Source organism: Anopheles marshallii, chromosome 2, assembly GCF_943734725.1.
Source record: "Anopheles marshallii chromosome 2, idAnoMarsDA_429_01, whole genome shotgun sequence".
In the NCBI taxonomy this organism is placed as follows: Eukaryota; Metazoa; Arthropoda; class Insecta; order Diptera; family Culicidae; genus Anopheles; species Anopheles marshallii.
In genome coordinates this window covers 6,252,933-6,279,239 of record NC_071326.1, presented here as the reverse complement: position 1 = coordinate 6,279,239, position 26,307 = coordinate 6,252,933, and the positions used below count along the sequence as shown (strand labels likewise).

At 46.6% G+C, this 26,307-nt stretch overlaps 1 protein-coding gene across 1 annotated transcript in view; it reads left to right on the top strand.

The window, feature by feature from the left end:
* The first annotated feature begins 19,000 nt into the window (after nucleotides 1–19,000).
* Nucleotides 19,001–26,307, top strand: part of LOC128709716 (histidine-rich protein PFHRP-III) — a 59,745-nt gene continuing 52,438 nt past the window's right edge. The window contains exon 1 of the mRNA XM_053804726.1: nucleotides 19,001–19,148. Within this exon, the coding sequence (XP_053660701.1) occupies nucleotides 19,001–19,148 (148 nt within the window). The remainder of the gene's footprint in view (nucleotides 19,149–26,307) is intronic.

The window sequence follows — 26,307 nt, the reverse complement described above, 5'->3', positions numbered from 1 at the left end:
AAAACCTAAAAACCTATTTCCATAAGTGAAAATCCAAATTCCCACTAGTCCGTTATGAAGCGATAGAAAAGGCATCAAATTACGACGAACGCATCGGTGAACTAATCCGCTAAACATGTTCATATCGTTAACACATTGCTACCGACGGCTGCCCGCATGAAGTGCGGTTCGTTCCCAGATGTGTCGCATTGTTATTGTCGGAAGGATAAGCGGATTGGACGGATAAGAATTTTGTACGATCGGCTGACAGTGTGTAGAATATCTGATCCATCTATGCCGGGTGCATGCAAGGTGAAATGTGTTAGGTCACGGTTCTTACCAAAGTTAAGATACAGCCCAACCGTGGAAAGTACATCATCGATGCATGCCGAACTGAGCATTATGAGGTTCGTGGGGTATGATTTCTTTTTTGTTCCGAACCGCCTACGCGACGGGAGATTTGGGTCGGCAAAAATAATTGTATCGTTCAGTAGTACACGAAATATTGGAGGCGGCAGGTCTAAGCATCGCGATACTACCAGCAGTGGTAACAAGTGTCATGCTTGAATTGGTTTGGACAGAGCAGGTGAAGGGAAATGATTTACGATTACATGAGTTGCTTTAATGCAAAAGTTCAATAGAATTATGTATGTGTGTATATTTTTTTAGTCTTATTTATTGGAAAATGCAAATAAAGGTAATGAAAGCACTATAAGACAAGCCCGAATAAAAGAGTATTATTTACCTCTGACAAAGGAGGTTTTTCTTACAATTGAGTTGGTGTAAGACCATAAACACCCGACGTAAGTGAGAAAAGTAATGTTACTATTTTCGAACAATGTTGTTTTTTGTGCGTACCGAGGTCACTACATTTCAATCTTTGTCCTGCGAAATTAACTTCATACAAACTGCAAACACATTCATTCATTCGATGCGTTCGGAATAAACAATTGATGAACAAATGTTGACAACTGACCTCCCATCCCGTCTGCATAAAAAAAAAATAATTCAACATCTCGAAATTCATCGCATCATCCATTGCCTTGGGTTAATTATGAAAATAAACTCAAAAGTGCAATGCAAAAGGTAAATTGTGAGGGAGTAAGAAGACAACACGACAAACCACAACGGACGTAAACAAACGTTTTCGGATGCGTCAAATTGGGATTCCCCTGGCGGGAGTGAAAATTGATGTACAAAAGCCGGGAATACAAAAATGTCTTAAACTCGCTTACCTTGGCACAGCTTTATGATGCATCCGTCTTGCAAACGTGTGTTTATTCGTTTGTTTTCCCACGTCGGGAACATGTCATGTGGGTTTGGATTCTCCTTTGTTTATTTAATTCCGATATATTTAAATGGTTCTGTTATATAAACAGCGGGAAAATAAGGGGGTTTTTATTTAAAAAGTTTCAAAAATAATTTGTAAAAATAGCATAAATAATTATACTCAATAATCACACCATTACCTTAAGAACAATCTTCTGAATATCCTTGCATTTTTTCATTCTCTCTCTCTTTCTCTCTCTCTCTCTCTCTCTCTCTCTCTTCGAGGAAAAAAAGAACAATGGATAATTTCTTTTCATTTTCTGCTCAATGGCCATATACAACTGCACTGTTTCACGTGTTGGGTCGTAAATTGCTTCTTTCATGGACGACCTTCTCAGCACGTTTCTTTTGCCTTGCCAAGGCGCACATCCTCCCGTCTTCGAAACAACAAAGCAACACACAGCACAGCTACATTACACACATTGTCATCCCCATACGAACACCATCCGGAATACGATCGACCGAATGCAGCCAGGTAATTGGTTTCCCCTTCTAGACCGAATCGAACCGGAGCTTTTTTTACTGGCGTGAGCTTTTGTTAATGCTTTCTTGTTCACTCACGCAACAGCCTATATAGGGAGTTCCTTGTTTCACCACGGCCACCTTCGCAACGACTTGGTGAGTTGGAGGTGAGAAATTTCTTCTCACTAGTGATACACACATTTCACACGGGGTTCGTCTCTTCTGTTCAGTGTCGGTCGTTGCAGTCGTTTGTTTGTGAGCGAAAGGCTGTGCAGTGGTTGCCGTGTTGTTTTGCTCGAAAAAGCAAATCTATTGTAATGCAACTGAAAGTAATAATTATAATGGATTGGGTTTTGTCGAACTTGTTAAAAACGGATAAAACTAAAACTATTTCAAGAGTTGAAGTGTATCATATTTGCAATTGAAAAACAATTATTCACAATCTTGGAAAGATTAATATTCAATTTTATTAAATAAGTCAAAAGCATACAAATAAAGTAATAAAGTATATCTTTTGTAAACATAGAACTGAACGTTAGAAGAAGGTTTTTTATGTGCATAATTTCACAAAAGTCGTTTCCGTATGCAAACATCACAGAGAAAACAATTGACCCGAGCGCAAGGGGTTCCTTACGCATTGCAATACTTTTCGCCAAGCTTTCACAGCTTACCATCCTTTTTTCCCCCATGCCGGAGTAAGCGGTGCAGCATAATGGCTGCGTCTCGTTTTATCGGTTTTTAGGCTTTGGCTGCAGCAGTAAAAAGCGACCATCGCTACCAGCGCTGCTGCTGATGGGTTCGATCCTCGCCACACCGTGCACAACAGTGTGGCGGTTTTTGCTGCTTGCCGGTGTGTGATACGCGCTGGTGGTGGGGAATTCTCCTTTCGCTCACCAGCGCTCGCAGCTTTCAACATCATTATGCGCGGGAGCCTCACTCAATGCTCGGCAAACGTTCGGTGGATTAACATTTTTCGCCGCGCGCGCTCGTCCCGTACGGTTGTAAGCTAGGGAAGGCCTGCCGCCTTGTACGATTACGTGCCGCGTTCGATTGTGTGTGCTGCTGGCCAGGGTTTGTGCGAGTGTAGTGGCAACAAGCACCGCTACACGCATCGCACTTCGAAGGTCCGCCAGCGATCGTGGCGGTGTTTATGTTTTGAATTCGCCAGTTCGACGACGTGAATCTGACGGTGATGTGCGTTGTGCTTTTGAGTGCGTTTGGCCGCGGGTGAAACTTCCCAGTCCCAAGTACGAGGTTCGAAGGCTCCGTGATAAGGTGTGTGTTTGGGTGCTGGAAAAGGACGAACGCGCTGTGTTGTGTTTGCTGGCAGTGAATCGAACAACAACTGTCAGTGGAATCTTTGTCCCTTATCCGTGGGACACTGAGCACTATCGAATGCTGCTACTGCTGGAAGTAAGTATCGTGTGTACGTGTGTCTGGTGAACCGTTCGACACAGCTCGAGTGAAATGCAATATTCTAAAAACCTTGAAACATTGCTCGGAAATCGAAACGCGGTAGCGCACGATCGGGGTTTTGGAAGATACGTGCGCGCACGCCTGTGTTTGTGGACGGTTGTCCGCTCTCCTTTCTGGTAGAAAGTTGCCATTTGTTACCTCGTCCGCTGATGCCAGATCTGGCAAGAATGTTGCAAAACAAAAAACAGAAACATCTGTTCTGTTGGATCTGTTCAGTAATGGTTTCTACCGCAAAACAGTGTATCAATCCTTCCACAGAGGGCTACACAACGCATCTCGCAGTACGATCGTTCGCTAGTGTGGTGTTGTGATCTGTTTGGTATGGTTTACAGTGGCGTACCGCCACAACGCGGGGTACATCATACGAGCATTCCTACGGCGTGTGGCTTTGGCCTTCTCTCTTCGGTGCAAGCGGTAGTGAATGGCAGGGCAATGTGCGTGTTGAGAACGATGTAAGTGCGTGCGCAGGTGAAAATGTGTCCAGGTATTTGTATTGCCCCTCGTGTGTGCGTGTTGAAGTGTGTGTGTGTTTTTTTGCCTGCCAGAGAATGTTTGTAAGAGCAAGCGCATCTTTGTTGTTTGATTACACAGCTAATGAAGGTTTGCATTACATTCCGGTACGGCTGTTGTGATAGAGAGATAGTGCAGTAGCATCAGTTTCCTTCATCTGAAGAATGCATCGGATCTGGCTACCAGCAACACAACACCAAAACCCCGATAAGGTTCCGATTAAAATAGGGGCCAACAGCTTGCTGTCGCATACGGTCAGGCCCATCAGACGTGAGTGCAGTGTTGTTTTAAACGTCAAACCACGTCTTGAGTACCGTTTTTCACGTCTCACCGTCCACTTCTCCACTGTCGTCTCTGCCTGAAGCGTTTAACGCTTTGATAACAGACCAACTGTTCAGATCATCCAACTGATTGGCGTGAGTGCGACACTTCAACCTCTTGCAATTGGAATCGCGTTTGCTGACAACGTGCGCAACGGGTTTGATGGGGCTGTAAATATGAGTGTGCTTTATTTTATAAGGCACCCCATTACTATCGATATCAATGTTTTCCGCGCGTGGGGAATTCCACGGCGATGGAGCTGGACCGTGCGCCAAATCGATCTTTCTTTGCGCAGCAAAAATTTCCACCCCGAAACCTGATCGAAGATCTTGAGAGCCTTCTCGAAGCGCTGCAGCTCGTTTGGCTTTTTACGGACCTTTCGAGGTTTTTGTGCTGCTCCCCGTGTCCAATTAAAGAACCTCGTCGACGACGCACCGCCCCGACATGCTCAGTACGTGGAGAGACCGTGCTCAGTGGTGGGAGACGGACGTGATCGGCCATTGCATCAGCACGATAATGAATGGATGTAGTGGTGAGGATCTAGCTTTCCTCTCGGCTACGCGTGCTACACTTTATGTGCCGCGTAGGACGCCTTTACTTCAAGGACTTTCGGTGCAGGTTCGCCCGTAGCAAGGAACACACCGCACCTGTCCAGCACCGATGTGCTCCAAATCTCCCGCGCCCCCACCAATACTGAGCGGACGGAAGTGTTGGAAGAATGGAAGAAAATTTGTATCGGCTAAGGAATTGGTCACCGAGCCATCGCGTTACATTGTTAACGCCATGAAGCACCTTTATCGGACCGGGTTTGCGGTGAACTCTATGGATTGAGGCCGTGGTAGCGCATTAGTGTAGCTGTCACTGACGGATGCGTGTTGCAAGCGAGATCTTCGTCGACACACCGCTGTATAGCGAGCTCGCAAGGAGTTCGGTTTTAATCCTGCCATGAAGCACACGGAACGGAAAAAAAGATATTGCAAAAAAAGTCTACACAAGCACCAGTCAATACACAGCAAAAGCGAACGTCATTCGAATGGCAAGCGGCGGACACAGCAAGGGGTGGGAAGTTGGAGTGGAGTCGGTCCAATTAAATCTGTCCTCTTCGCACCGGTCTCACCGAGCGAAGGACGAGTTGACATTTCGACACCTTTTCCGGTTAGGTGTGCGTTGGGCGGGTTATACCGACACGCCGACGTGTATGCGTGTAGTTTGGAAACCTTTTTCGATTTTCTCTTCAGCATTCACTACCAATTACTTTAGAGTTTTTTTTTTTCTAAAAATGTGTAAAACTATACGCGATTGTATAATGAAGTAAATGGCTCTACCATTAGCACTCACTTAGTGTGTCAGAATTCTCAACCACTGGTGTGCGTGGTGGTATGATTCGTTGCCAAGTGGATCAGTTTTATTGCACCACTGTGTAATGAGGTTTGTATCGATCGCTGATTTACCACCCGACAGGCAGTTAGTAGTGGATTAACTTCCGTCAGCTGCTATGTGGTACTCTTTTCCCTCCGCTGAGCTACTTTTTTGTATCCTCCTATTCACCTTGTGAGTATTAAAGGTAGCGTACATTAATACATCGCCGATGGAGTACAGCTCTACTTGGGTAAAAGATTGTCCAAAGTAGCTGCTCACTTTATGAAGGTTAGCTTATTTATTACTCAGTATGTTTGCTATATGATACGACCTACTCTATCACAGTGGAATTAAACTGTAAGCAGTAAAATATAGCTTCGCAGCATCTTTTGGGGACACTCAGTAATCTTCGTTCGAGGTGCTCAGGAAGAGCTCTGCGAATCGGATATCGTTGTGGTTTTTTGGTGAACTACGCTAGAGTCTTTGCTTATCGACGTTAGCGACTAAAAAAAAACCTACAAACAACTCCACGACAACGCTCTCGCATATTTATGCTTGACCATTCGACGTGCCGCGGCGAGCCAGCCAGTCGCCATCACCCAATGTAGGTTCGCATAATGCCGAGTGGAGAGCAAACTGGGGAGCGAGGCAAAAACAAAAAAAAAAGGTATATGTTCATAGAAAATGGAACCAGACTTATGGCTGCGGGTTTTCCAAACCGAAAACCCGTTAACCGTCGCCGACGCTAGCTCGAACTAGTGCTCGAAACTTAGCATACCTCGGGCACGTCCTCTTTAGCAAAACCTACGCCACACACGAGCACGGTGCGCGGTTGACGCTCCGCAGCGGCACAGTTGGCGCGGTGGCTGTTGTTTCGGTTGCGTGGCATGTGTGTCCATAGCGGTATGGTACTTCGAATATCTCGGGGCCACTTTCTTCACGCGATCTTCACCTCCCTCAGCGCACTGTGTGTGTGTGTTGAGTGTATTAATTTTGGGTGAATAACTTCCGCACTTGATCAGCAGACAATTTTTGAAGGTTGTGCCGATCTTCCCTAAGGTCAATCTGTTGAATAATGGCTAACAGCGCGACGTTGGAATTTCTACATCCACACAACCACACGCACCTCGTTTCGTCAGTCCAGAAATGGTTAATAGCACAACTCCACGCTGGATCGTAAATCATGCGAAAGGGTACGATCAGCAGCAGAGTGTGCGGCCCGCAATATCCTCTGAACTATGCGGCACAGCCGAAAGGCTCCTATGCCAATGGTGCCGGTTTGGGTTGGATGGTTAGAAAACACTTTCTAATTTCACACCGCTACACACCGCGCGAGATGGTGTGCGAGTTGTGTGCCAGCGTGGTCAACCACACGTATGCGTGCGGTGTTGTTGTATACAGATATCAATAGGGGAGTCTATGCTCTTTCCTTCTGCACAACGCCGCCCATAGCGTTGCAACAACCACAACAACAACAACAAAATGTGTGAAGGTTGGAAGCTTGCGTTGCCAATTTTACCATCCATCGCCGTGTTATCGGACCTGTTGCGGATGGCTTTGCAAAATGGAGGGCGTGAACACCCGTGCTTTGCTTTCCGTCCCAACTCGCTGGTTGTTTGTTGGACAGCAGTTGGATGTTGGATGGATTCTGTCTTGCATTTTACTGGTGAAACATTCCATGGGTTCGATGTGGAACATGCACAAAAAAGTTGTTGCCAACAGCGAGCTAATTTGATTTGCAATCTCTAATCGGTGCAATCATAATTGCATGTCTTTAGTGTTGCCTGAGTGTTGCCGGTCAAGTCTGGTGGATGGATTGTGTGGGCGAGTGGGAGTGCTAGAGTGCACTGTCTCGTGTCGGAAGTGGTGCAACAGCGCGATATGACGCCACGTTGGGATGCTGATGCGAACTCGATTGAATTGAAGGAATTTAGCAGATAAGAAGAGGAGTATTGAGTAAACTTCACTCACGATTCGTGTTGTGATTGCAGTAATTATATCTACTCCAATATTCTGTCAACTCATATTGAGCCGACTATTAGCAAAAGGAGGTCTCTAATATCAATTACTCTACGGTACTAGAAGATCGCCTTCCATTATGCCATTTACATCTAAAAGTATCACATGTACGCAATATCTCCCTACGATCTCAAATAAAACTATATGCAAGAAATGGTTGGTTCCTGTACTCACGACTTACGGAGTTCCGCAGGTGACCGCAGTAGACGCGATAGGACCGTTTCACTATTATCCAATCGAATTTCAATCGTTCAACCGTTCGTCCGGCTTTTCCGGCGTTCATTTCTTTACGGTGAGTGCAATATTACCGAAAGTCGCCGCCAACGTAACACCGGTACATGGTGTTGGCCTCACTATTCAGCGTCATTACGTAGGCGACTTCACGGTGCTTTGATTGTCATTTCATTTAAAGAAGAAACATAAAAAAATGGACTTTGGAAAGGTTCGCAGAGAAGCAACCGGTCGAGAGAACGGGATTTTTGTGTCTTTAAATCATTCATTATTTGTAAGAAGCACGAAATACGCAAAAAAAAAAAAAAATGGTGGGAACTATATCCAAAAAATAATCTCGAAAATGGAACAAAAGGTTAACGTCGTCAAGTTTTTGTGGTTATTTTTTGGGCAGCTTTTTTCGACTCTCTTGTGTGGGATGTATTTTTTTTTATGTAAAGGATTTATTATTCTGACTAATTGAAATGAAATTACCAAATGATGAAATTATAGCGCGTTAGGTTTGTTGCTTCTTCTGTAACACAGTCTTTCGTACTCACACGCAAGCGGTAATGAATGAATGAACGCGTGAGTACGTGTAGACAAAATGTCTATAATCAACCCCCCCCCCCCCCCTCCTTCTCCTACCGGACGGATTTTGCCTCGAAATAAATGGCAAATCAAACGTCATCATCATCGTCTTACTCAATCTTTTATCAATCATTGCCCACCCCCCCTCATATCGTTTCATCCTGCACCGATTTGAATGAAGCTCCGTTTTGTTGTGGTTCGTGAGGTTAATGCGGTCACAATATTGCACCTTTTGGGGTGTGATGCTTGCCTGCCCACCCGTAGTACCGGGCAGCATTGGGTGATTATTTCCGCGATTCATTTTAACCCACAGAGAGGCTTGTCGTAACAGTCTTCATCATCATCTTCATCACCGTGTGAGTCGTTGGAGCTTTTCTTTCGCGGAATACTGGGCGACGTACTGGAGCGGATGAACTGTTGCATGCACCGGTTTGGCACCACCCTGTTCTGTGCTTTCACGTGGCAATTTCGCCGCAGCAGCAATCGTCACCTTTCCCGCTGTTCGGTTGTGGTTGGAAAGCAAACCATTGGTGTCGGATAATTACAATTTGCAACAATTCACCCATTCGGCGGTGTTTCGTCGGATCGGATTAATGGATGCACCCATTTTACGGACGCACCAAGGGGTGTAATCCGTGTGAGCGAACGGCGAATAGCCACCACAAAGGTATCGACCAAACATGACGCGCACCTCGAAAGAAATGGCGCGAAAGTGCACCACATCGCCGCGTACGTAAGGTGGCCCCCCAGCACTTTGGCCAATCGCCCCGCCAGTTCATGCTCGAATTGGTCGCCATCCGTGTCGAGGGTCCAGCCGGACCGGAGGGGTGACGCAATGGGAAGTTTCTGTACGGGCCGGGGCCGGTGTGTGTGTCTTTTTGCGCTAGGCGGAAGCGTCATCCAATATTGGGGCCGTACTTTCGATTTCGCATGAACGCACCGAAAATGGCTGCCCCGAGAGGGCCACCGGTTGCGATTATGTTAAACCAATGTTGGCAGACAGACGGAATCGTTGGCTCGTGATGACTGACGGGTAACAGCACACGTAAGGGGAATGCTTTTCCTGTGCTAATTTTCCGGCCCTCTTTTGTGGGTGCGCGAGGCGGGAAGCGTTTTTGGCGCAGACCGTCGTTGTGCATAACGTCCTGGCGTGCAACGGAGTACCGTGTCATACACACACTCACGTTACGTTGCCCTCCGGAAGCGATGCTTTACCAGCACGAAGTGAGACACATAGCTTTGGCACCATATTTGTGGATTGAAAAGGAAAAGAAAGGATATTAATAAATTTCCAAGCCACATCACGATAGCGTGATAATGTTTAACAGTTACTGCTTAATTAAAAGGTCGACATCAGCGTTCACACATTAGTCTAATGAATGCGTTTTATACGGCATGCATGAAGTCAGCGAAATCAAGCACAAGGATTTTGAAGGCATACAGCAATACATTCAAGCGCTTTATTCGAAAGATCAGAGAGCAAGTTTCACATACGCTGCGCGCAAAGGTTACGTGTATCCATATTAGAGAGAGCTCCCGATCAGCTATTGAACGCTTCATCAGCTGCACACACACATAATGTACTGGTAATTTTTCATGGAAGAGATCTTGAAATACCTAAGACAGAAGAATGCTTTGGGGAGTTTTGATTTACTATTGGTTTACACACACATCTGGATGCACTTGGGAATTGATCCCATGACTTTTGGTGTGCTTAACTACGTGCTTACTGCATCCACCATCCAGCGGATCTGTTCGGAGTCTCATCGGAAGATAGTTTTATAATTGACTATAGTCTGTAGACTAGTACATGTAATAGTGCATGTCAAACCTTGCTCGTAATTTGAGTTAGTTGCGTTCGTGGAACTCAACGTTTTGAAATTCTTCGTCAAGAAAATCTGGGTTCTTAATAAAAGTAGCTGAATTCCAATTCCGAACAGAACCAATGCTTTGGTCTTAACTATACGCAGTACATCCGTTTAGCTCAGAACCTTAATTAATGTGGCTATGTTTTGTGGCTTTAAAAACCTTTCCGTACTTCCATTCCGCTTATCACATGCGCTTCGTTTCACTTTCGTTACAGACCGCGGACAGCCTTCTCGAAATGACGCATCCAGCTGTATGACCTTCCGAATCTATAACTTCTTTAGTCGGTCGCTTATCTCGCTGCGCTCGTTAAACGCTGGTGGGGCATTGGGCAAAGTGCGGTGGACCGATTTTCGGACGTGGCACGTTACACATTCCAGCGGGAAGCGCTGTAACGCTGAACGGTTGCGGCGCACAATAGGCTACCTCATGAACGTGTTGTGAGAATTTGATTGAAATTCCGTAGTACGCGTACGAACTTCGAAGTGCTGCGGGGCAGTTAGTTTCTGTAGTGTTTAGCGCGGCAGTACTACTAATCGACAACCCATCACAACCCCACGGCAAACAATCGACTGCATGTAGTCGAGCATCTTCCCGTCATTACCTCGCGCACGACCACCCCTGGTACGGCGGGCGTACGATCAGGGTTAGGTGTCTATAATTAGACGAAAATAAGGTGCATCCAATCCCGACCGACCAGCGACTAGCCTGGTGGAACTCCAGGGGTCCAGCGTGTTTCCATCTGGTGGGTATCGGTGGATGCAATAGAACGTCGGAGCCGCATAGAATGGAATGCGCGCGTTTGATGTGCTCTAGTAAATTAGCTGAATAGTGCCAGAACCTTACAGCCTCCAGCCAACGTCCCCGCCAACGTCGCGACATCAAACGGAGTTCCGTTTCTGAGATTCGACGCTCGTGTACGTGTGCGCTGTTGACCGTGGTCGGTCGATTTACTTTTCCGCTGCAGCAGCAGCAGCAAGCAGCAGGGACAGAGGCGGTGGGTGCTGAACGCAGCCGGCCCTATTGTTGTGTCCAAAACGACAAACAAAAGCACTCTAAGCCATCGAAATCGCGTCTGAGGATCAGTGTTTGGGAAGTGTTCCGTGGATGCGGTAGTAGCGCGATCAGTTGTGCGTAGTGACAGCGTAGCGTCGGAAGTGCGCGCGATTATTGGAGCCGATGCAACCTTTTGATCTGTTCGATGGATTACATTTTGGAATTGTCGGAGAATTGTCCAGCGATCGTGTCCATGGTAGTGTGAGGTAAAAAATGATGAGATTTAGCACCGTGTGTTATCAGCAACCAGTTCGTTGCTGTTGCTAATAGAGTGCTACTTGAAGGCACTTTTGCTGTGCGACGTATTAATAACAGGCGCGTATAAAGTACTAAACGCGAAGCATCCACGGCTCTGAACGGTGTGAAGCAGTGTGTACTCAAAGTTCGAACCGAAATCTGTCGACAGACGTTGAAAGACTCTTATTTCATCTTCCACAGTTCAGCGCAGCACTGCTGGTACGATTCCACTCGGTCGGTTCGTTTGAAGCCGTGTTGCCAGCGATTATCAATCGAGCTTCAGACAGTGCTTTCTGTTATCAGCGATCGGTGGTCTCTATCGCCGCTGCTTGCTGGAAAGGAACCGCAGGGCGGTACGGCAAAGTGAGTAATCCGTCGGAAGGTTGGAAAGAAAAATAGTATACCCACGGCGCGTTGTAACGCGGGCTGTAACAGCGAAAATAGGAAGCCCAACGTACGAAGTAAGAAAAGAAAGTGCGAAAGAGCGAAATTGACGGCGTGCCGGGAAGCAACAGGAAATTGCAGCTCAAGAGCAATAGGTGGATGAAAGTGGAACCTAAACGAAGTGTACAACGGGTGCAGCCTCCAACGAGGTGTGGCGCATGTAGTGGTGGTGCCTTTGCCGCTAGCTGGTGTGTTTGTGCGTTTTTTGTTTTATCATTGTTTACGTTTCTTGCTTTCTTTCCCCACCCCCCTCCCACCCTTTTGCGTCACCGATAGTGTGTATGTGTGTTTTTTTTCACCCGCTTCTGAGTGATCGTTAGTGGTTTAGTGGCGTCTGGGCGAAAGGCTCTTTCACGAATGTTGGAATAATACGGCTTGCATTACGCCGGAAGAAGTAGCCGTTTAGGGAGAAAATATTTCCGGTTTCCGTCACTTGAAGAAGCGTCAAGAAGTGTGTAAGTGTGTGACATAAAGGTGGGAGTACGCGCGAGCAGAAGACGTAACCGGAAGCTGGAACAGCGATCATCAGAGTATTATCAGAGTACATACTAGAGACTGCTCGTCTTGAATTTCGGTAAGTTTTGATGGTTGATGCACCTTGAAGTTATGCAATCCAAGAATTGTTTTCTCATGTCCGCTTGCGGTGAAGACACTTTGGTGAACACTCGTCTACTTTGGAAAGTCAACAGAAAGGTTTAGAATTGGCTTTACGCTCTGTTTTGGGGCATAGTGATAGAGCTCTAGTCGTACTCCTGCCATCGGTCTATTTTTAAACTGATTTGCTTACATTCGGTCAACCGTGTACTTGCTGGTGAGCTGCAACATTCACAGTGTTTGCCCTCCAGCCGTTAATTGATTGATCCTTGGACCAGTGAGTTGCTGGACAAACAAACAAACAAACAAACACACCAGGCAGGGCGATGAGTTAAATAATGCTCTAATCTTCTGACGGCCGCTCGGAACCCCTCCAGATAAGGCCAGATTATGTCGTATGCGTTCATGTTTGTCGTGCCGTGCCGAGCAACTAGCCGCAAGCTGTCACCATCGTTACTACGCATTGATGTAACGTGTGGCGATGGTTATGCGATATGCATCACCGACCGTCCAACTGCAACTGCGCAGACTGAAACTCGACTTCTAGCCGTGCGCGGTGGTGCTGCCGTAGATTAGAAAACTGTAACACCGTGCAGGGTCGTCCGCCTGCGGACTGCAGCCGCTCGTGCTTGGACGCTAAAAACGGTCCGCTTCTCTCCTGCTGGAATCGATACGGATCACCGATGTGAGCTTCCTGCGTGATCTTGGGGGACGGGTCGTGGTAATTGTTTTGACAGTTGGCGTTTGACAGCGGAACGTTAAACCACACGTGATCAATGCTTATCACCTATACCCGTGACGGAAGCTCGCAGGTCGGGAGCGCATGAATGGAAAAGAAATTACAACAGTTTAATGTTACCGTACTGGTGTATGAAAAAAATGGCATTTGCAATGCAGCAGGCACATCATAATAAGCGGCCGTGTGTGGTGGACGGCTGGTATGCGTGTAACATTATGCTTCCCCTTAATGAGCTGCTTAACCATTGCACCAGACCGTTTTTTGTTGCTGGTGTTGTTGTTTGGTTTTATCGACCGCCACCAACAGCTTGATCGAATTCGAATCGAACGTGACGCAGCGAACAGGTTGCACTTGAAGCGTGCAACCAAAACGGGTTGCATTTTGACGCGTGCGTGCGTTATATCGAATGTGCGCACGAGCGTACGTTGCTGGCGCACTTTTAGTTTCGTGGCGCAATTTTCATATTTTCGAAAGTGATTTCACCTCGGCTTCCGGTACGATCCGGCGCTAACGAGCTGGTCGGCGCAGTGGCGGTCCGTGGCGGTGATAACTTTTTCACATGTTGCATCCAAATCAGGACGGTCATCGCGGCGTACGGATTGAGGGCAGAAAGAACATTGACAGCGGATAGCGGTGACCGGAAAGTATGTCGCTAGAATACGTAGTCGCCATTAATCAGGTCAACTTTGTTTCACCTTTAGTCGCTGAAGTATGCGTGACAGTTTAAAGGCGGCGTTGTGTCAAGGCTGATAATTAATTAGCAACGTAAAGTGCGTAAAGTTGTGATTGTTTCTTTGCAACTCCCGTATCAAATCCAAAATGTTTAGAATTTTATAAGAAGTTATTGTTGAAGGTCTGCAACAAAACAACAACCAAAATTAAGCTTAAAATTAGAAATTGAAAACAGTTACGAATATCATATTGATAATCAGTAAAATAAACAAGAAAACTTGAACAGAAAATAGTTTGACGTAATGATTTACAAGTGTGGGATGGATAACCCATGCTAGATATTCCTTTAGAGCCCGGAAAAACCCCAAAACGTGTTTAAAATGATAGCTTAGGTACGTCGCACCGATGCCATTGGATACTTAAATATGCACTCTAGCTAAAGGCAATCAAAGGCAGCAAATGTAAACTACAACAATAACCAGTTCCGATTAGGAAAGTACACCTTTCACCCACTGGATGCAGGGTAGCTGATTTAGTAAAGCGTTCGCCAGCGCGGTTTCGTCGGTGCGCGCCACACTACCGAAGCGCGTAAGTATGTTGGGCAACCGCCGCTAAGATGTCGCCACCGTCACCCGGCCACAATCGGTTCAATTGGTTCGCCCGCTTGAAGTGTAAAAAAAACACATTTCCGGTTTGGCCGTTCCGAAGACCCGACGAGTTCAAGGCTGAGATTGTTTTCGCATCGTCAATCAACCATTGGGTGGCGTAAGTCTTCCACCGTCCGGGTCCACAGCATCAGCGAAACGATAGCACCGCTTCGGGATTGTAGCATTTGTTGTGAAATTGTGCGGCCACAGATACCGGTTTTTTTTTATGTCGCTTAGGTGGCATGGTGGCATGGATGAAAAAGCGAATTCGATACGGTTCTTATCCAGCAGTGTTTACCATACACTTGCGGATTTGAGCGCTGGAAGGATGAATGGTTTCGGTGTTGTGGCTGTGGGACGGTGAGAAGATAAAAATGCACTTTCATGCTGCTTCAGGCGGGTGTGATCGAGTAGGAAGTGTGTCTCTAGATCGTAGGTACGTTACAGTAATAAATGAACCTTACGTAGCCTCTCGCTTAAAGGGTTCTCTGCAACTGACGCGGCGAGCGTTCTAGACTGGTGTTGATTAATTCTTCTGCGGTGTGTTCGCTCATCGGTGTGACGGCCTAACTCATGTCCGCCCGTAGGTTCATTCGTTATAAGCAGGTTTGGTCAGCCGGTGCGAGAACGATCGTGACGACCGTACCGTGCGTACTGGTGTTGATCCGTCGTTGCAGTCCGTGATCGAGACCCCATTAGCTGTCAACGTGGATAGACACTAACGTGCTGTTTGCCGGTGCTCATCACTCACCGCATTGTTGAAATCGGCCCCGGCTAATGAGGATGATTACGAGGCAGTGTTGCCAAAGATGTGTTTATCCTGCCATCGATGCGCACGATCCAGAAGATTTGCCACATAGTTTGTGATGAGCCGCAGGTTATTGTTTGTAAAGGGGGTATTGTGTTTGAAGGCATTGGTATAGAACCTTGGATGAAAGTGACGGAGATATGCTGGAACTGACGATTACAAGTATGTCGCTCCGGGTGTAGCGTTTCCTTTCAAATGCTGATCTTCGAGGAATAGTTCACTCGACAGCGTGCGCTTATAAATAACTTTAGACTCAGAGTTCATTTCTAGTCTATTCTTGACATAACTATTCGTAACTATGACTATTCTTGATTCTGATAACTAGATGAAACATAAGCAAACAGTTTGATGGATCGTTTGTTACATCAATCAGTTTAGTTGTTCCATTCGCCATTCCATTTGGGTTGTCGCAAAGATATAATCTCTTGTCTTTGTTTTATGCCATAGCAAAGGAACCTTCGTCAGGGGAGGGTAACGATGACAAAATGTTGTGATTGTCGGAGATGTTGACCCTTTGCGAGTTGGTTAAGCAACAGTTCAAGGACCAAGAAGCGGGGTTATGAGCGATCTAGCACGCGCAATATCATCCATCATATACATCCTCCGTTTAAATTTTACCAGCTGCGCCACCTCTACCCTACACGACACTAAACGATTCATTAACTTGTTGCTGGTGAAATAGAAAATTGTATCTTTTTCCATGTCTCAAGATGTTAGTCCGTGCGGTGTATGAAGCCTGACAGGACGTTTTGGGGTGTGTTTCGAGGGCAAAGAATTGTCAGGCGAGTAGTGGTGCGCTTTTTGCAGGTTTGCAACTGCAGGTACCGGAGAGTGTTGGGTGTTTTGCAACCTGACAGCACCGATTATAATCGACCCAACAATGAACACGGGCGTTGTCGTCGGTCGCAAACGACGACTTTGCCCGCGTCCGCAACCCTGACGCAATACCGGCGTGTTAATGATCGATTGTCGAGCGGGAGGTAGGAGTTCGATCAGCTGAACCAGACCGAATGGCACGTGGTGCAGGCTGGTCCTTTGGCACCACGCAGCGCCTGTTGCTGCAGTAAGGCAGTCGCAGACGTGCATGCATAATGATGATGATGTACCGGCGTCTGAGTGTGCCAGACTTGAAAGACGCGTCGTAATGTGACTCGATCCGTAACTGGTGTGGATATTGTAAAGCAATAGAAAGAAGAAAAAAACGTCTATTTGAAGCTCGGCGCTGTGTAACGCCTTTATCTTACCGGTGTAGCTCATGCTGCTGGAATGTTTAAACGGTGTAACGATCGTCCAGATAGATTGTTATACATTTGCACGTGCGAATCAACGGAATCAATCGAAGATACGGCGCAACTGATAAGCTACTCACTCATGCATGCGTTCCCATCGCACTCAACGGCTGCTAGGGCTCTTGGGGGCCACTTAGTGGCTCGTGTTAGACTTCACAATCCTTTTATTGGCGTAGTAAACCTGCGTACGCATCGCCAATTAAAGTTTGATAGGCAACTGTTTAGCAAAACCGATTGGAAGCACCCAAATTCTACCATCCTGTCCAATGGGACAAGCCGTCGAAGACGACCTAGCTGTGATTGATTAACGTTCGGACGGTTTTTTACCCTTTCGATCAAACGTACGGCTGGCGCAAGCTCGCACTGCTGGTTTGTGGTAGCCTTGCATAACGACAAACGCACGTTACGTGTCTTTTCCAACTGGAATGAAATAACTTTCCACTAACAAGTCGACCGGGCGTGCACGAACGTGGTTAGCTTATACATTCTGCTTTATTCAAGCATTTGTGTCAGATGTTTGCATTTTTAATTATTTCATCATTAGCTAAATTATTGATATGTTTTCGGGATGGGTCCAGCTGTGATTGCAGCGATAAAGAAATCTAATTTATTAATATCGTTTATGTTACGATGCGCTTTTTTAGGTTAGGAATTATGTATACTGCTTTGTTAGCCTAGCGTAAACTATAGCATGTTTTGGAGCCCGACGTATGAATCAGTCACCTTTCCGATCCTTTATCATGCTTCATACTGCAACGACGTCATCTACGTATCTTAAGATTTGAGGTACAATGTGTAGCCCCAAAGTTTTCTCCAACAAGGTTAACTACTTGAAGGTTGGTTTGGTCCCATCATGGCGATATCAATAAGTTAGATAAATATGTTACGATCTCCTCTTCAATACACGTATGTGCTTGAGGTAAAAAACATCAACAAAAGATTGTTTGGTGACACTGGCTTTAGAGACTCCTAGAGAGTCTTTCTGGAGTCTAGTCGATGTTAGATCGTTATTCGTGTGCAAAGGTTTCGTTATTAACAATACGTCAATTTGTGTTGGAGACTGCGATCAGGATGGAAGAAGATCAGTGCTAAGCAAGGTAGAATTAATAGCAAAACCCTGATGTCACGGATGTCCAAGAGTTCTTCCTTCAGACAGATGCATCTACATCAAATGAGCTAATAAAGCAACGTTTTCAACCTTATAATTTATGTGCTAGTTATTAGCTTATCTATCTTAGGTAGATGAGATTCGAAAAGTTCAATAATATTGTAATAATTTCTACACGAACTATTGATCCCCGGAAGGGAAATTTCCCAATGCGAGACAAATCTGTGTCGGAAATGTGGCGCTGTATGTATTATAATAAGCAGTTACGGAGCGGTACCGTTGAGCCTTGTCGCTGTTTTAATTAATGGTGCTATCGTTAAGCTTTATCGTCCAAGCACATCGAGACACGAGCAAGCTTTTAGCACCGCCAGTGTTCGCAACGGTTCATCAATCCATCCCATCTTGATCTACCGACTGCTTGGTAGTTGATGCAGTGCTTCTCATTTGTTCTTTATGTATGTGTGTGTGTGTGTGAATGTTGAAGAAGCGACGCTACGATACGCTTTTATACACTTGTCTATGATCAGATCGTCTATGCAAAGCGTGGAGACGCACACCAATAATCAACCTCAACACCTGCCGGTTCCGTTGCTCGGTGTAATCTTTCGCAATGGCTCTTCGACATTTTCAGCCAACCAAGGACACATAAGCGCAGCCGTCACAGTATAGCGGCACTCGATCTTGGCGCGACGGTAAGATCCGTACGGTTCTATGTTAGCAGCGCTAGCAACTACGGCCAGTACATTCATCTTGCTTGAATAGCGAGAACACTGATGGCGCAGGTGGTTGCAGGAAGTGTTCGTCCGATATAGATGTACAGCGCGTCGTTCATTCTCGCCTGTGAACAGTGGGTTTTCGATAGTTCTCGAAATCCTTGAATAACACCACGAAAGAAAGGAGTGGTGTTGTCTCTACTGCCGGAGGTGCACACTGTCTGCCTCTGTGTGCCTTAGCATCTGGTAGCATCTTAGCACGTAGTTACGAATAAATGCGACTTGCTGCTGCTGAATCCAGCACTAATTACACGTTGAACGTTACTTCTTTACAGGGTTTGCTGCGACGATCGTTCCGGAAGTGTTGGCGATAGTGTTCCGGCCGCCTAAACACACCATCACACAACCAAGTGACATTTTGGAAGGTGGTACACGTATACGGCCGGAATGCGCTTGGCGAGCGTTGTGAAAAGTCGGTGAAAACAAGCGAAACACGGTACGACGTGCGAAATCTTCCTTCCCAGCAGGGACAGATTGACCGAGCGACACACTCGGCACATAATACGGAATTATGTTAAACTGTACCGATCTCGCCTGCGTCCTGCATCATCACCATTTCTACGCTCATCTGCATCACCTGAAGCACCATCTGCAGGATGACCACGATCATCACCATGGGCATCACGGGCACGAGAGTCACGACCATCACCATGAAGCAGGTAGGTTTCAGCCGTTGTCCCAACAGACGGTATTGATCGCTGGCGAGACGGTCACGTTTCGCACATTGAAACCGAAGCCGCCTCTGCCCGGTGGGGCGCTGAGATGGCTCTGCTGCAAACCAGTCCATGACTGTCAGGACCAGTAAAATTGGTTGAAAAGTTCTTTCGAGAACTTTCCGCATTAGCAACGGGCCGTTTTTTCGGTTGTTGTTTACGATGAGATTAAGAGGCAAATTTGCATAATGGTCATATTGGATTTCAAGTCAACACACTTTGCACTTTATTATAAATTTCTTTAGCATTAATACGACACAGAGATCTGGGCAAAAAAAAAAACGAGGAATGATAAATATACCGCGCACTGTTTTACTTGCGTCTTGGAGTAGAATTTCTATAAAAGACAATATTCAAATTTACTATCGACCCACATCATCACCATCGTTCCATCATCGGCCGCAGAGTGTTGGTGGTGCTGGAGACCGCAATATTTTATGATGCACTTGTCCCAGTTTTAGCGCTGCTCTCACAATGTCATTCAGTGTAGCCGAGGGTCGGATTTTATGCTTGTAAGTGTTTTGAAGCACATGCAGGTCATGCCACTCGGTGCCCGGTTTTGTGGTTTACGTAAGACAAGTAACCAAAGTAACACGGCTATAGCTACGGCACTGTACCATGAGTACCAAACTGCCAGCCAACGTGGATAAAACCGCGCGGAACGAACTGGCCACTAGTGTAGCGCATCAGCAGTTGTGTTACATTCTTTCTGTTGTCACTTGCTTTGGGTAAGAAGTTGAACGTCTATTTAGCAATATAATTTTTGCCATAATTATAGTACATTTAACGTCCTGGAATGTACGCGCAGCTGTGGTGCTCAAGGTGTTGAAAATGGGCTCAATTTGTTTAATGATGTTTTAATCTAATTTTAAGTAGCCCTAATGGACATTACACTTTCTAAAGCGCTGCTTTACGTGTGCGTGAGCCAAGCGTCCACTAGGTCTGTAAACTGCTAGTAGAACGGAAACTGTTGTTCGAGACTTCCAATGCGCATCAGACAATTTCCCAATTAGCAGGGAATGTGGGAAACACTATTTCTTTTTTGCTCAACTCTTCAAACAGAATGCATTATTTACTAACAATGCCCGAAGCGGTTTTGCACAGCACAGTTTAAATAATCGATCTACCAAGACTCGGTGATCGGTACCGTGGTGCGGATTTGGATTGTTGGTGGTTTATAGCCCAAAGACACTAATTACAGGTTGCTCCAATGTGTACGTTCTCGATCAAGATAGCATTATTTCACAATCACACAATCGATCGGAATCGAATTCGGGTCAATTCTGATCGATAGGGTGCGCTGGAGACGCGGTACTGTGTGGATGAGTGCCAGGGGGTGCAGTAGACCCCACAAGAATGAACTAGCAACAGCACGCAACTCTAAGCCATTTGCACTTGCATTTGCTTTCCCTTTGTTGGTGACTATGAGTTGGCACCTGTTATTTCCCGCAATATCGCATTTGTCAATTCCAATGTTTACTTTCGATTTCATTTCCCAACCCAAACGTCTATATCTCGAGTGATCTCGATAGGATCGTTTAAAGTTGTGGCTCAGTCTCTGCAGGGTCGCATTGTTTCACTTTGAAGGTTTCACCGATATTCGCCTTATCTTACGCAACCGGACCGGTTCTTGAAGAAGTCCGGCAGTGCAAAACTCACGCCCAGCAGCCTCTGACAGTTCGCGTCCTGGTTGTGCCGGTGTCAAAATTTCCAACACTGATTCGGGGTGGGTTGCAGTAGTTGACGGGTGTGGACCACAGCTAAGCGCATTGTGTCCGATGGATGATGGGCAAAACAGCCAGAAAAAAAGCGAACTGCACATGAAGCGGTTTGGCGAAGCGGAACGAAATAAGGTTAATGACTAGCCGGTCATTTGGTGACCCAGATGAACTGTCGTTTCGAATTTGTGCATACGCCGTAGGGCACTGAATCGGTCCGATTGAACGAATGGGGGGTCGGTCGCCCCGCCTGGGGTGAAGCAGAAGCGCGCAGTAAACGATTGCGGATTTCGCAATCTGTTTGCCATCTAGAAGCAGTGAAGCTGTATACGAAATGAAATGCATTCACCGCTCAGAATGAAGCATGGAACTGCGGTAGTCTTACGAACGCTTGCACCGATTTGGGCCGTAAATTTGCGTCACCTGCAAGCCACTGGTTGTGTTTCCCAACGCAGCACTAGCAGGTTCGCACCACTTTCGGAACTCGATTAGGATCAGTTCCGCGGATCGGTGCGATCGGTTGCGAAAATTGGTCGATCCGGTTTTTTTGAAACACGGCACTGTGCACGGTGCATTCGGTTGCTGACGTGTTTTGGTGAAGCGGAAGTGATACCATTCGGCTGACACTCGTGAACGTGGAGGGTGTTTTTCGGTGTTCTGTTTGCGGTTTACTTCCTTGTGCTGGTTGCGTACCAGCGCAAACCAATCAGCGGACATTTGTGAGGCAGATAGCTTTGGGATATTGGTTGCAGTTTTGTCGACCACAGAAAACCGAGCTGCTCAAATGACGCCTGATGGCAGTCATTGGAGTAATAATTTAAAATGGTATGCAGTGTCCAAATGCATCAAGATGTGGGATATTTCTTGAGGGCAAAGCTTTTATCGCCACACAAACAAGCTCTTAGATTTTGGAATGGATAGGCTTTGTTGTTCAGTTTTGTCTAGCGAACAGCACCACAGGCACTATCTTGAGATCATCGGGAAATCAAACGGGCCTGCGCAGTACAAACAAGTTGCATGCACGGTGAACTTGATATCCCACCGTACGCCCTTGGCAAGTTCATCATTAGGAAAACAAAACGTGGCAATGAAAAGCCACCCCGTGTAGGTTTTAATGCCCAACACACCTCAGCACGATTCGTACCGCCGGTGCAAGCACGCACATGGACACGTTGGGTCTTTGGGCACGGTGGTTTCATCTTTATCTCATCTCCACTGACTACGCAAACATGTCATGATGGGTCTCACATGCTGCAGATAGCGCACGGTACTATGCTGACCAGCCGGACCGATCGTGATAGTGTCCCGTCAGATAAAAACGATCGTCGCCCGCGCGCGCGTTTGTGTGTGAGTGACTTTGGCCATCATTCCGCCGCAGGTTCAAGGAAATGGAAGTTCATTACATGGTTGCCCGATACCCAAGACCCGCGTTAGATTTGTATAACAGGGACCGTACGAAGCGGATCGGTGCACTTCCGAAAGCGACATGTGCGGACTGGAAAAGTAATTAAATGAAGCGTAACATCCAATTATAGGACGGTGTTGGGCGTGACGACGACCGATATTGGTCCGACGGGAACTGGTTGCTCGACACCACGAAAGCATTACGTTTGTATCAATATTAGCACGGCTTAATGTACGCATACAAACGCGCTGACTGAAGGTAACGATGGGCAGGGCAAAAGCAAACATGAATCATTTGAGGAATTCCAATTTTTTGGCGTCTAGCTTTATCCCGACAACGCTACCGTACACCGTAGAAGGGATACAATTTTGATAGTCAAGGTCTACATAATTAATAAGCGATGTGACGCTCCGGTAATCGGAAAGCCATTGCTAATAAAAACAGGAAAGACAAGTTTTTTTTGTGGGGGGGCTCTGCTTACAGAAATACGGTGAAATTGGTTCGGTTACAGTTGAAATGGCAACATGCAGAGATTGCGTAACGACCGCGTTAACTAGGCGAAAAGCTCGAAATTACCAGGTCAGGTCACCGGTTTGTGCGGGTCTGGCAAATGGTGATACCACCGTACAACCAGTTTTAACCCCAACGGCAACTCTCGTTTGTAGTTTACCGACAGAAAAATAGCCGCTTTATGTACGACTCTTTTGTGCTGACTAGTCAAATATAGCGCGGAAACCTTGTTCGTTCAGATCACAAAGGCAGGATCAGGTCCTGCGGAGTTCGCGGCAGAGTGCCATGGTATGCCCTAAATGGATTGAACTTAAGAGTTAAGATTGAAGTTAAAGAGTTGTAGGTTTTTTTTTTATTTACCGTATTCTTACAATGCAGTCCACTATTTCCACTCCATCTAGGTGACCTCAGTGACACAGTGCCATTGGTGTTTTCGGTTGTCTTTTGCTTCTGGTCAATTTGACATTTGACTTATTTACGAACTGTAATTAATCCGCAAGGTTTCAACATTATGCAACTAGCAGTAGCTGTAGGATATTCACTGATTGTGATAATAGAGGGTGAAAATATAGGATATCGAGGATGACAATCACCTTATATCTCCTTGCCATTCATTGCTATAATACATTTGCTATAATTCATTCATATTCACTTCATTTCATTTGCTATAATTTATAGCATTGCTGTTCGAAGTTCAGTTTATACTATGCACTTTACTTCTCGTCAATTCCAAGTACTTTAACATTCAAGAAATTTATAATTTACATCAAATTCATCGTACATTCCATACAGGACAATGTTTTAGTTGAGCTGTCGCAGTTTTTAAATTGTTTTTATAAATCATCTACCACTTCAGTTAGTGTCAAACATTGAGGTTAAGATTCATAACAGTAAACGAGCCCGTCCCCTGTACAAAGGTGTAATTCAGATGTACAGCATGAAGGTTTAACTTCATCGCCGTATTCATCTGCGTTTGCTTAGGCAACGAACTATATCTGCGTTTACCCTGTGACCGCTGTCACAGAATGGGGCACGCACATGTTAATCTACGCCCGGGACGCAATACGGACGGAACTGGATGTCCTCGAATGCACGTTCCATTGCTCACAGTGAGTGAGAACACTCAGCCGCCGGAGGAGGAGAACAAAAATGGCGGCTCGTTTCACCGCCCGTTCAAGATCAAATCGCTCGGTCCGGCTCGGTCACCCAACCACTGGCGCAACCCGTGTGTCGTCCTGTGCCCGTGTGCACACAAAACTAAACGATTAACGAGCGATGTCACGAGACCTGTGCACCGTGCCGTTCACTGCACTAAACCGCCCGGAGAGGGTCGTACGCGTTTCGCACCATTCGTTTACGCGCGCAGGTGTGTCGTGCACGGTGCTGGTGTTGCTCCCGACGTGTAGGTCAAACGTCAGTTTGTCGGCGGTAAACGGTCTGCTGGTTTAGCGACGTCGTGCCACTTCCTCTTCCAACCCAAAATTCCCCCCCCCCCCCCTCCCCTCCCTCCCCTGCCCGACGCTCCCGTGAGTGTGTCGACCAGCAGTGTTCGTTGACGGTTCGGTTGCACGTCGAGTATCCTCCGGGACAAGCAGCAAAAGCGGTTCGGTGCGGGATGGGTCGCGATCATGTGCGGAAGGAAGTTTAACATTGCCCGCGGACAGATGCGGCAGTGTTCTAGAAGCGGAAAAGGTCAAAATGTGCAGTCAATGCATCATGCCCGCGGGTGAGAGCAGCAAACCACAACGACAGAGTCAGGATTCCGCGGTACGGTCAAATGTTGCGAGTAGCTTTGATCCTGGTTTGCACCATGCACTCAGTATACTTACAACCGGAGTGAACGGAAGACGCCGGCGCGTTCTGCAGTTTTGCGTGCGTAGAATGTGGCGCACGAGCAAGCGAACTCCTCTGCTACAGATCGTGCACTGCACCACGCACCTGTGAATTGTGTGAACTTTGTGTGTGTGTGTGTGTGTGTGTGTTTGTGGCGAACGGAAGTAAGCTCGGTAGAGCAAGCGCCCTCCGCACGTGAGCCCCACCAAGGGGGGCCAGTGAATGTTGCCAGCGCTTATCAATCAAACGGAAGCTTTCGTAACCTTGACAGCGGAACGATCATTACCGAGCGGAGAAAAGAGACTGCCAGAGACTTTAGCGCTAGAAGACAACAGCGGAGGGCGGCACAGGGCTTGTAATGCGTGGGAGCTTCGGTCGATTAACAACCCATTAACGGCGGCACTCAGCGTTTCAGTGGTTCGAATCGATAAAACAACCCTTGGCACAAACGCGGGCTATGAATGTACTGTGTGCTTTCTTCCGGATTGTACGGTGTGGCTGTTGCAGTAAATGGTGCACGATTAATCAAATCGCGCCCATGAATGGGGAATAAAAGCGTAAAACAGCAACGTTGATCAGCGTGATGATCGGTGTACAGCGCCGTGCATCGTTCGCTCCGAGCGCTTGTATGCAAAAGCAAAAGAGGAAGCTACCTTGAAGTTCCTGTACAGTCCGGGGCGGTGTCTTTCGGTACTGCCAGGCGTGTTTGGAACGTGGTGCCGAAGGTGCCTAGCACTGTGTCGATCGTTGAAATGTTGTCGGTGGCCTTCGTGTCCGGCCGGCTTCCCATCTGCCGGGCAGGATCAGAACAGGCGGTGCTGTGCTGTTCCTCCCAGTGTCTCTGGAGGCCACCGAGAGGAGGTTGCATTACGCGCTCGGGAATGCATTTTATAGCTTCATCAAACTGTTGCAGACCCGCTAACACAGTAATAACCTTCACGTGCATATGCTCGCATCGAGATCAGGAACGCTCACCGTGCGCTGTGAAAATGTGAATAAGGTGAAGGTGACTACTCTCCTTGCGAAACACTCCATTAGCGTCCACTGCATTCTTGATCGAGCGCTATTTGTTAATTATGAAGATCATGCCCTAAATGTCCACCACCACCCAGGATGGTTGATAAATCTTGAGCAAAACGGTGAGAACCTTCGCCCGCTTCGTTCGTTGCTACCACTCTACGGAGGAAAAGCGTGTGTACCAGCACATTCCATGCACAGATCCGGTACTCATTGCACAAGGCGTTCTGGACCATTTTGTACAAGTCTGAAGGAAACGCAAAAAAAACCATCATATCAGATTGTTCGGCGGTAGTTTGCGCTGCACAAATTGATTAATCGTAATCGTTCCGGTTACCTTCAGCAATTTTGCGGAAAACGAGTTTTTAAGTCTTTCGATTGCTGAGGCTGGTGCGACAATCTAGACGATTTTGGTTGCTGCCGCAAATTTTCATTTTAACTATCTCTGACATAATTTCGTTTCAATTTCAATTTTTTAACTTCGTTGGGTAGGTTCTTGTAAGCTTAGATATTCTTCTTTCAATCGAAGCAAATGTTCAACAGGTTTTGCGGCGATGGTGCATATTTGTTCTACAATAATTGCATCAGATCTGGGGTGTTTTACACTCCATTCCAGACAAAG